Source organism: Pelobates fuscus, chromosome 1 (genome assembly GCF_036172605.1).
Source record: "Pelobates fuscus isolate aPelFus1 chromosome 1, aPelFus1.pri, whole genome shotgun sequence".
Taxonomy (NCBI): Eukaryota; Metazoa; Chordata; class Amphibia; order Anura; family Pelobatidae; genus Pelobates; species Pelobates fuscus.
The window spans coordinates 401,988,561-402,000,915 of NC_086317.1; the positions used below are offsets into that span (position 1 = coordinate 401,988,561).

The window sequence follows — 12,355 nt, forward strand, 5'->3', positions numbered from 1 at the left end:
GTGAGAGGGAACCTAATGCACTGCACGCTAGTCATTTCGCGTAGGAAAGCAATAAATCAATGTAATCCTATGGTGATTTGCAAAACGCTGAGCATCCTCATGCAAAACGTGATGATATCCAGCATCGTTTTATGGAGTCAAACTCTTTGAAGACAGCCACTGAAGGCAGTATTAACCCTGCAATATAAACATTGCAGTTTATCAATGAGATGAAGTGGTCTGGGTGCCTAGAGTGTTGCTTATACCTTTTTGAGCAAGGGTGTCTCCCGTCACTGTATTCCTACACACAGTTGTTCATAAGCGCGGTGATTAGTAAAGAGAGCAGCAAATATATCCACAGCTTCACTCGGATACATCATACAAGGATGCAATTCTACCACGTGCATGAAATTAGAAGGAAAGTGCCCCATATATTTCCAAATCCAATCTTTAAAGGTAAATGAGGCAATGTTAAGGTACATACTTTAACACTTTTACATTTATTAATGAGAACGCATATATTAAATGTTTATCAACCTAAACTTAAATTGTTTATCCACACATTCAGTGATGTCAAGTTATTATTATTATTATTGCCATTTATATAGCGCCAACAGATTCTGTAGCGCTTTACAATATTTTGAGAGGGGGGATGTAACAATAAATAAGACAATTACAAGAACTTACAGGAACAATAGGTTGAAGAGAACCCTGCTCAAATGAGCTTACAGTCTATAGGAGGTGGGGTATTAGAAACATTAGGATAGGAAATATCAGGTAGGAGTGAAGCAGAGCTGGAGAAGAGAGCAAAGCACTATCCCATAGGAGAGAGCAAAAGACAGGTATGTAAGGGAGAGATTACTCTGGGAGGCCATACGCTTTCCTGAAGAGATGGGTTTTAAGCCCCTTCTTAAATGATTGAAGACTAGGGGAGAGTCTGATGGCAGTAGGCAAGTTATTCCAAAGGAGAGGAGCCGCCGTGAGAGGTCCTGCAAGCGCGAGTTGGCCGTACGGGTGCGAGCAGCGGTCAGGAGGTGGTCGCGGGCAGAGCGGAGGGTACGAGGAGGGGCATACCTCTGGATCAGTGAAGAGATATAAGAGGGGCTGGAATTGTTCAATGTAATAATATGTTAAAAGGTGATTTTAGTATGTTGAAGAAAAAAATAAATGCACAAGTCCTCCAGTTGATCTGCGTCTTCTCAAAATGTAACTCAACAACAGCCGGAGGCGGATTATTGAACATTCCAAAATATTAATATTAGCAGCAAAAGCTTGGGTACAAGGGACAAGGCGATGAGAGAAAACAAGGTAGTAAGTGAACAAGAGCAAATATTTGTTATCAAGAAACATTGACTGCAGGCAAAACCTCAGAGAAGGATGTAATGATTCTCATTTAGAGCTTCAGACTAGCTCCATGGGTAGGTTAGAAAAAAAGGCAGTGAGGTGCACAGTACTAAATAAAAGAAGCAATAAATTATAAAGATCTACCTTGCGGGCGGTAAGGGATTAACAGTGGATGCTTTATTTACCCTTAATATTATGTAACATTATTAGACATGAAGACAGCCTGCTCTAATGTTCCAAATGTACATAGAAATTCTATAGTATTCCTGTCTTTTATTGCTCAACAAAATGTTTTGCCGTTAACTTTTTATATGAAATTTTGTTAGAGATGGTTGGAGTTTATTTCTTATTGTTTAGCCAAGCTATATATGCAATTTTTTTTATATATATAATTAATAATTAAACTATCAATGCCTGTTTTGATTGTCCTAGAAATTATATACAAAAAATTTAATTTAATCTGGAAAGTTACAATGATCAAAAGACAACATTTGTGGATAAAACATGTTATGTATTTTAGCTTTATTTGTTTTACATATTTAAAGGGTTGCTCCAATGTCCATGACCACTTCTGTTTTTTTAAGTGGTCATGGAGCAAGCAGTGTCTGTGTGTAGTGTTTCAGCATGAAATGCTGTACATACAGAGATAGGTGGAATTTTGTTCCAGGACTATTTGCACCTAAAGTATTTTTATTTTTTTAATACAAGTTTTAAAGCTAAAATTTATAGGCCTTTCATTAACCCATATACTTAAAGGGACACTATAGTCACCTGAACAACTTCAGCTTAATGAGGTTGTTCAGGTGAGAACTATAGCTCCCTGCAGCCTTTCTCAAGTAAACACTGTATTTTCTGAGAAAATACAGTGTTTACATTGAAAGCTAGGAACACCTCCAGTTGCAGTCACTCACAGTGAACCAGAGGGACTTCGGAGTTGATGGAGGCATAATATGCCTCCATCCACTCAGATCTGCTGTGCACGGGCATCCTGTGATTCAGTATCTCCTCCCTCTGCATGCAGACACTGAACTTTCCTCATAGAGATTCATTGATTCAATTCATCTCTATGAGGAGATGCTGATTGGTCAGGGCTGTGTTTGAATCATGCTGGCTCTGCCTCTGATCTGCCTCCTTGTTAGTCTCAGCCAATCCTATGGGGAAGCACTGTGATTGGATCAGGCTACCACTTCTGATGATGTCAGAAGACTTTTTTTTTTTTTTAGGCAAACAGCATGCAGAGTTACAGCTTCTGGCTTGAATACAGTAAGATTTTTACTATATTTATGGAGGCATGAGAGGCCCAGGGGGGCTAGATGGTGGTGTTAACACTATAGGGTCAGGAATATAGTGTCCCTTTAAAGGAATACTGCAAGCACCATAACAACTGCAGCCCACTGTAGTGGTGATGGTGCCAGAAGTGCCATGGCACCCTCTAAGGATAATTGGACTAATAATTTGGAGCAGTTTGACAACTTATCTAGAGTCCGCTAGGCACTGATAGCCTCCTCTGGTGCCCCCAAAAGCTGCAGCGCTAACCCAAGCCCAGTGGTGCAGGGCCCAGATCATTGGCTGAAAGCTCTCAGCCAATGACTTGGCCCTGCATGGTAGGTCATACCCTAATCTTACTAGAAACTTTAAAAGGAAAAAATAGTCAAATGAAAAGTGTCATAATATCACTTGCTAAATACCCTAAGATGTCTACTGAAAAATATACAACTTTTTCTAATAAGTTTGGTTTCTGTGACCACAATTAAAAATTTATAAACTTTAAGGGAATTTCCAAGTACTAAAAAACGCTATACTGCGAGTGGGTTATGATATTTATTTTTAATGGTTAGAGTTAGGAAAGAAAACAAACATTAATGCACGGTTATTTGCACGTTTTATTGAAACTTCCTTTCTTAATTCAGTGTAGTATATTTTTGAATGAAATGTCACAATCAAAATAATAAATTGTTTATTTCTAAAGTGCAGAGTCTGCAGGGAAAAAACAACAATATATGATTTGTGGGGATAGCACATAGAAAAACTAATGAACATTCTGTTGTACTTAAGGCACAAAAAAAAGGTTCTAAAGTTTCAACACTGGCTCAGCAGCAAAGGGGTTAAATGCGTAATGTCAAACAAGGTGTTCATTATGAAATTCATCAGACTCTTTCTATGGGAGAGAAGAAATCCATTACAAAAGGATATAAAATCTTTCAAGATAAGCAGCATGATGCAGGGTAGTGAAACACAATATTTGATAATACAGCAGCATTCTTTCACAGGTGCACTTTCTAGAACAAGCATGTCAAACACGCATGCGGCCCACAATGGGTATCTTTGCGGCCTAGGGCCGGACTGGCCTACTGGGATACTGAGAAATGTCCCGGTAGTCCACCTGCCCTGGGACCGCTTTGAGCTGTGAAGTTCATTAAAATGGAGGGAAGCAGGTGGGAGCAGTGTATTAGAGTGGTGGGGGAGATTTGTTAAATTGGGGGAAGGGAAGGGAGGACAGTGTATTAGAGTTGTGGGGCAGTGTATTAAATTGGGGGAGGGAGAAGGGGCAGTATATTAAATTAGAGTGGAGGGAGAAGGGGCAGTGTATTAGATTGGGGGGCAGATTATTAGATTGGGGAGAATGGGCAGTGTATTAGGAGTGGAGGGGGGGGGGGGGGGGAGAGTGCGGGGCTTTGGGAGTAAATTGTAGTGAAACTTTTGAGTACATTATATATATATATATGTACCCAGGACTACATATTGTTTGCATGAGAATGATACTTTTCATTAATTGTAGTTTGTGTTGGTCTAGGTCGAACTCTTTTTTTTGGTGGCCCACATAAACTTAAACCTTGTTTATTTGGCCTGTGTTAGCCTTTAAAGTTTGACATGCTTGTTCTAGAACAGTGTATTAATCCCAATTTTTACTGGTATGGAATCTCCACTTGTGCAGAAAAAAAATGCTCACCTTCGCAAAACTCATTGCTACACCATAGCTCCCAGGTCTGTTGCAGCTCAGCCATAACCGTTTCTTCCAGTGAGTTGTTACAACTTCTGTCTACTACCTCACTGGCTCAGGTAGCTGCAACCTGCCTGAGAAAAAGTCAACTCCCTGTAGATTACATCTTCTGATTAACGTTGTTAATGAAGATGCAGTCAGTAGCCTATTATGTAGCTAGTGATATGGGGATTTTTCGCATGAAAACACAAATGTCTTCTTTGCAACACAAACACAAATGCCTTGTTATAAACGATATCAGGTACTTAACACCACGTGATCTTCAGATGTTACGAAACAAGCACAACTTCTTACCTTCTAAATGTTGATAATCGCCATCCAACATGTCTGCTGTTTTAACAGGGGGTGCGTAATCCTTTAAATAGGCCACATGAACTAGAGAACAAAAATAACACCATCACTTTCAAAATAATACCTTATGTATCCCATATAAACAAATAAAAACGGAATATATAAAAGCCAACAAAAGAATGTAATGACATGATAATGTCATTTATATAGTCTTACCCTTGGAGTTCATATCAAGGTTACTAGAATAGCAACTGATCTAACGTGCTAGGTGTTGATTCACTAAACTGAAAATTGAGCCATTGAGAAACAAACAAGGTTTATAATGAGCTACTTTTTTTTCTTTTTTTTTTTTTTTTTTAATTCTTTTTTTTTGTTGTGCATGGTATAACAATAGGCTTGTTCAGCCACAACAGCGGTAACAAGCAGTGATGTAACAATTAATGGAAACATAACGTGGCATAAGAGTATAGCACATTTTAAGTTTTTAAGAGAGCATTATCGGGTAACCGTCAAAGTATGGCTGGTCATCTAGATAGCGGAGTAAGTAGTAGTATACAAGATATAAGTAGTATACAAGATATAAGTATACATGTCTGCTTAACTTTTGAGAGACTTCTTTATGTTTCGTGCCTGTAGTGGACATGCAAATCTATACTGCCATAGCAGCTGGTGTGAGGAGATTAGATGCACCTGGTAATACAAATATGGCATCTATAACATTGTGCTTTTGTGTTTGTAGATAAAGAGTAGCTAGCTCAGTTCAAGCACTTTAAGTTAACTCCAGGAGGTACTACATTTTGACACGTTCCGTTGGGTTCGTTCTACCGTGATGGCTAAACAGTAAGTGGTTAAGTAATTAGGCGTATCAGTTGTTAGGTAAGTTTGGACATGATCTTTCGGGTGCGTTTTACCGTGAGGGTTAAACATTAAGTGGTGACTAAATAGGCGAATCACTGACGTGCAGCAGCGTTTAACACGTATCGGTACCAGCTAATGTATGTAGCAACTTGCGTGGTCTCACTAAGTGCATGCCTGCGTTGTGACTTGTGCGGGAGGCTAGTGGGCTCTTAGATCCCTTGCGACCTCTTGGTCGGCATGATGATAGGTGCTCCTGGGGGGTGCGATCGCTGATGCCCGTAGGTTGCGGGCAAGGGTGGGCTAATGTGTGGACATCATATATAAGGGGTCCTGAGTGTGTTACTCTTGTGGGTAGGGTCGACTGGTCGGTGTTTTATACTCTGGTGGTCTGCTACTGCATGGTGCAGATTGTGCTAAACTTACTTAAGAGAGGGCATATCTAGATTGGGGCCCGTGGCTCCCTATGTGTGCGCATTGTGTGCCCCCAAGCCTCTATCTCCGGGTATGGCAGCGGGAGTCAGTGTCGGTAGGTGACGGTGGTGTGGGCGAGTCTGCTGCCCTGGTGTCGTGGGAGTTTGTGGATGCAGGGGGGGCTATGTGTGGCTAATTGCTGTATAGTGGCAGGGGTGTCTCGTATGTTGTGTGAGTACCTCTGTGGAGTAGGTGTAACCGGCAAATTCAACCATAAAAGACATTTTCAACTGTAAAACATTTTCAACCGTAAAACATTTTCAGTCCTCTGACAACACCGAGGCTGCGGTTAGAGTGGTTGGCGGGGCCCCACATGATCTCCAGGGTTGTTCAGGTGGGGGCCGTCTTCTGCGCAGCGTGGTTGTGCCCTCTCGGGACAAATGTCTCGGAGGTAGCTGGGTTCCACTCATGGGGCTTTAGGGTTGAGCAGGGTTGCTGCATAGAGTCCTGTGGTAGGCCTAGGGTTGATAGGTGCGTCCTCGCTTCCTGCAGGTCTGCTATTAAGTATGTAGTGTCTCCATGGAATACTTGGAGCTTGTGAGACGAGCGCCATTGGTACTTGATATTGTGTGTTCGGAGCAGGGAGGTAAAGGGCCGGAGGGCTGTGCGCCAGGCCATAGTTCCTCTGGATAAGTCCGTATAAAATGTATGTTAGGGCCATGCCTTCAAAAGCGTACGGTGCGTTTCCCCTGGTTGCGGTCATGACTGCTTCTTTATCCTGACGCTTCTGAAATCTTACAATTAGGTCTCGAGGTGCTGCCGCTGGGGCCGTTGTTGGTTTGGGGATTCTGAACATACCATCGAGGGACACTCCCTTAGCCTGCTTCAGCGGGAGTATGTTGCTCATCAGGCGTCTCAGAAAGTGTGGTAGCTCAGTGTCCAGGACCGTATCTGTTATGCCTCTTATCTTGATGTTTTGGGCGCGGTATGAGTCCTCCATTGCCGCCATCTTTTGCTCCATAGTTAGGCGCTGTTGTTGCATCGATTTTAGCTCCTGTTGTATCACGGATATTTGCCGTGTGTGGTTGCGGGCGTCTTGCTCCAGGCTTCCCATGCGGCCTGTCAGGCCCTGGATATCTTTCCGTATGTCCGCCACATCAGTCTGGATGTGCCGGCGGAGGTCCGCTAGCAGTTCCTGCATGACCGCCTTCATTACCGGGGCTGAGTCCGGCTGCGGTGGTATCAACGTTGTGGGTAGGTATGTTTCTTTGGGGTCCGAGAGTTGTTCATCGGAGTCCTCATTGTCATCGATATAGGCGGCCATGTTGGGCTCAAGGGCGCCATGTGCTCGCCTCCATAGGTCCCCAATGCTTGTGCCAGGTCGGATCTGATCTGGTTTTAGTTTTTTGTTTTTTCTGCCCATGATTGGCGAGCTTGCCAGGTGAGTTCAGCTTTGTTTTGCAAGTTGGGGGGTAAGTTTTATCGCTTTTTTCGGTAATTTGTGCTGAAAATGCACGGAGCTCTTAGTGAATGCGACCTGTCTGCTCGGCTGTCGGCTCCGTCCCCCTTTTTTTTTTTCTTTAAATCAGAAAAAAAAAAAAAAATTCTACCTGGGTCCAGCTTAAAATGTGAAATTCCTTTGTTCCTGCCATCACATAGAGAGTTAAATGAAGCCTGTTAGAACACTTGCCTTAATTAAAAGTTAATGACTAATCGCATGTATGATACAATCCAGGCATCCAACCGGTTTGGAGCTTATCAGCATCCCATGAGTTTCATTTAGTTTAGCAATACTAAGAAATTAATAAATTAGTGCAGTTTAAACATCCATTCAATACGCTCTGTATTCCCCTTGCTCTTGCGTAGGACACAGCAGCAGAATTGTTTATCAAGCAAACAACTGATAAATAACAGCTTAGTAAAGGAACATTCAAGGATGGAGAAATCAAAGCAATGCTTACTTAAAGTGCACCGGTCATGCAAAAAAATGTCAGATACAAGTGTATAGATACAATTGATTTAGAAATTATATTCACCTACAGTTACTTTGGAGCAGATTATACCCATTTGCTATAGGCAAATGGGTATAATCTGCTCCAAAGTAACTGTAGGTGAATAATGTCCCAAAGCACAGACAACGTAATATTTAGGTACGTTTCTCTCCTAATTTACACATTCTCTGGGTCCTTTGCACAACATATGGATTTAACCTAACTTACCTGGGTGGATCTCGCAATCCAAGTCTATTTTAACCCCTTAAGGACCAAACTTCTGGAATAAAAGGGAATCATGACGTGTCACACACGTCATGTGTCCTTAAGGGGTTAAAGGATACAGTTTTTAGCACATATGAGTATTAGGAAAGCCTAACCTAGTGAATCTTAACATACCACTGAGCACTATATAAGTGCTCACAATTTCTATTAATGAGTACTGACTATCCAGGATCCTCATCACCAGCCTGACCTCTCACCAGCCACGAAGTAATGTATCCTCTTGGCTACAAGTAAAGCTTTGCAGGTATGGTGATTATGCAGAACAAAAAAAATGCAACCTTGACTCGTGTCAACTACCTTACATCACTGAGAAATCTGCAAGAAGGTACTCAAGGCCTGATATAGGAAATGTTAGTTTCTCAGATCCTAAAAGGGTTAAACTGTACTTGGCCAAGGTTCACAGAATTAAATGTGTAATACAGACCACCATCATCGCAGAAGTACTGTGATTAGTTTTAACTACAGTGTCTGCACAATGTGTCTAGTATTACTTTAAATAATGACACTATTATGGGTTCAAAATAGCATAGGTCCACCTGTAATTAAAGGTTTTGTTGTGCTTTGTTTTTTTTCCCATTTTTTTTATTCCCATCTCTGTAATGGGATTTATTAAAGGAACACTATAGTCCCCTAAATTACTTTAGCTAAATAAAGCAGTTTTAGTGTATAGATCATTCCCCTGCAATTTCACTGCTCAATTCACTGTCATTTAGGAGTTAAATTACTTTGTTTCTGTTTATGCAGCCCTAGCCACACCTCCCCTGGCTATGATTGACAGAGCCTGCATGAAACAAAAAAACTGGTTTCACTTTCAAACAGATGTAGTTTACCTTAAATAATTGTATCTCAATCTCTAAATTGAACTTTAATCACATACAGGAGGCTCTTGCAGGGTCTAGCAAGCTATTAACATAGCAGGGGATAAGAACATCTTAATTAAACAGAACTTGCAATAAAGAAAGCCTAAATAGGGCTCTCTTTACAGGAAGTGTTTATGGAAGGCTGTGCAAGTCACATGCAGGGAGGTGTGACTAGGTTTCATAAACAAAGATTTAACTCCTAAATGGCAGAGGATTGAGCAGTGAGGCTGCAGGGGCATGTTCTATACACCAAAACTGCTTCATTAAGCTAAAGTTGTTCAGGTGACTATAGTGTCCCTTTCATTAACCTGCTTAATTGTACGTAGACACGTGACAAAACTGAATCAAACATTTTTAGGACAAAATAACTAATGCGGAAAAATGAATGAATTGAATAATATTTCCTATTCACTTATTTTAGTCTAATAATTGTAATTCACTAGTAGGTTCTTCCGAATTTCCCATAATCCACAGCCAGCTATCTCCCAGCACTAGAGCAATTAACACTGGGATCCAGTAAAACATATTACTGCTGTTTAATATATACCAGTCTATGCACAGAGCCTTAGAACATAAAACACACGTTTCTCATTCATTTCATGAAATATCAGGTTATTTAGGTTAGTATACTTATGGTTACGCAACTAGGGATTTTTACATTTTTTTTTTATACACAGCCAAAGTATATACAGTACTTCTAAACATTACCCAGCTCTTACAGGCATCAAAGCGGAAGACAATATCATGCTTGAAATGGATGGAATGCAGAGCTTGCAACAATGAAATACTTGTTTGAGCACTTGGAGATCACAAACACAAAAGCTCTTTTTCTCCCTCTATAAAGGTGGATTGAGATAAACCCTGATAAGAACTGCCCATATTTACATCAGTTGTTTTATTTCCACATCTAATAAAAATGTGGAGTCTGTGTGCTTCTTTACTTTCATTTATATATTAAAAGAAACACGGTCCCTGGAAAAAAAGAGTTGAAGTTATTTTGTGCCACTAATTTTGTCAACTGAATGTCCTAGGCAGTCTGCTAGAAAGAAAAATGATTAAAAAGAAAAGTTTTATTTAGCATACCTCACTACTTGACATGAGAATGCACCTACAAAGATGGTCAAGAAAAGTGTACACGCTGTATACTGTGGGATGCCAAGCACATTTATTTACTTAATTATTACTGGCACTTATAAAGCACCAACATATTCCGCAGCGCTGTAAGTGGGCACCTGAGCCGTCACTTCCATTTCTGTGAGGAGGCGTGCGTGATTTTTAAGTATATGTTTTCACATGTAGATTCACTGTCAGTTTGCTGGCAGCACAATGCAAATATTGTTTACTTTGTCTTCCTGAAGCATACAGTTATTGACTCGTTTTGTGGTCGACTGTTTTCACTCTGGAGACAAAAGAAATGCCTACTAAAGAAGCACAGCTTGGGAAGCAGTGAAAATCATATTACTTTTCTAAAGACCCTTTGTTAACCCCTTAAGGACACATGACGTGCCTGACACGTCATGATTCCCTTTTATTCCAGAAGTTTGGTCCTTAAGGGGTTAAAGAAAATCTTCAAGCACCATAAACATTACAGCTCCCTGAAGTGATTATGGTGCCCCTCTCCCCGCTTGAAGATTCCAGCTGCATCTCTCAAGGTGACGTCCACAAATGATGAAAACATATAAAGGCAAAACAGACAGCTAATTATATGGTGCTCGAGGCATCATATAATAGCTAGCCAGGTACACAATGCAAGCACAAGATTAGACATGCTGTTCAGTGCCCTAGGAACATGCAGGAAAAAGTGCTTTTACACTGCTCCCTGCATTCGTGTTCCAACGCATGGGGATGCCTTGCCCACATCCTGATTGTTGGGTGGTATGTCTAGCTTCTAAATGCACATGAGCTATCTGGCTACAAAACAGGATTACGGAATTACACTTGACATGACAGAGTGCTTGGGGTCAGTCAGACATGCAAATGGTATGAGTTCACTCTGTAAATGGCACATGTAAGCTAAAGCATGTTTGAAAACCTAGCAGTGACTAACCTCATGGGCCCATTTTGTAAAAAGCAAAATAACTTTTTAAAACATAAAGCCTGCTATACGTTTTAAAACTTTTGAAAAATATGAATTATTGTATTGGACAGCAATCAATTTTATCAGGGAGGATAGATCTAGATAATTCTTGCAGTATCAAGTACATCCTGAGGTATAAATCTTTACATTTAATCGTTTATGCCAAACAAAATGTGGCATGGACAAACAACAGACTCTCCAGTTTTGCTGTTGAACTACAACTCCCATGATTATTTGCAAATCTTAAAGGTTCATTAAATAAAATGGGAAATGTCAGTACCTTCAAATGTTAGCAACACACCGCTATGAGAGGGCACCCCTTTCCCCACCCTTCTTACTACTGTACCCCACCCCAAATCTAGAAGGTGAAGAAAAGCATACTGATATGTGAGTTAACAAAATATACGTGTCATGACTAAATGCCAAAAACCATAACGATCAACTTCCACTTGCACGTGGAACGCCAGCATACTGCGACAAACCACTCAATGTAACGCAAATTTGTACCACATCTATTAACCCCCCTACTTTCTTTCTGTATCCATATCCCAAATCGTACATAACTTAAAATTCAAAATAAAGAATTAAAAAAAAAAAAATGGGAATTGTCAGGAATTCAAAGTGAATTTTCAAACGTAAGACCAAAATAGCCAAACTGAAAAATTATCCAAGTCTTCCAATTCAGCTAATTTGACCTTAAATTCCAAAATTCACTTTGAATTCCCAACGATGTTCACTGCTAGAAGTCTACCTTTAGCCACCTCTGATGTACGCTGTAAGTGTATTTTCTGCAAAATGGCATTATATGTCGGGGCTTACGTGTCATTAATGTAAATGTTGGTATAAAGAACTTAATATTTCTTAATGGTTAACATTCTTTTTTATTTTTTTAAACCAACAGCTTTTTTTCACAGGAACATTTCTTTGACTCTGCCACAGAGGGAACGTGACCCACTACATTCTCTTTCCATACTTCATCACACTTTATCTATTAGTAACGGCAGTTGACATTACTAGGAGTTAGAAGCAGACTGTATATCTAAATGGATCCAGCAGCATAAGTGTGGCATGATTGTAGATCCATTCTTAAAGACAGAGAAAGGCCTGGGCTTACAGAACATGGGTTACACCTACATTTCAACAGGAGGTTATCTTTACCAGACATAGAACACGTTAATGGAGGAATGATGATAAATTCTACGAAAACTTTATCGTCTGACTACAGTTACACAGAGCACGAGCAGGTTTATTCATTTTT

At 40.4% G+C, this 12,355-nt stretch overlaps 1 protein-coding gene across 3 annotated transcripts in view; it reads right to left on the reverse strand.

Annotated features, from left to right (window-relative positions):
* The window catches only part of SLC11A2 (solute carrier family 11 member 2), an 85,804-nt gene that overhangs the window by 46,339 nt on the left and 27,110 nt on the right, over window positions 1-12,355 (reverse strand). For all 3 annotated transcript variants that reach the window (XM_063427878.1, XM_063427885.1, XM_063427894.1), the window contains exon 2: window positions 4,619-4,699. In XM_063427878.1, coding sequence (XP_063283948.1) covers window positions 4,619-4,699 — 81 coding nt within the window. The remainder of the gene's footprint in view (window positions 1-4,618; window positions 4,700-12,355) is intronic.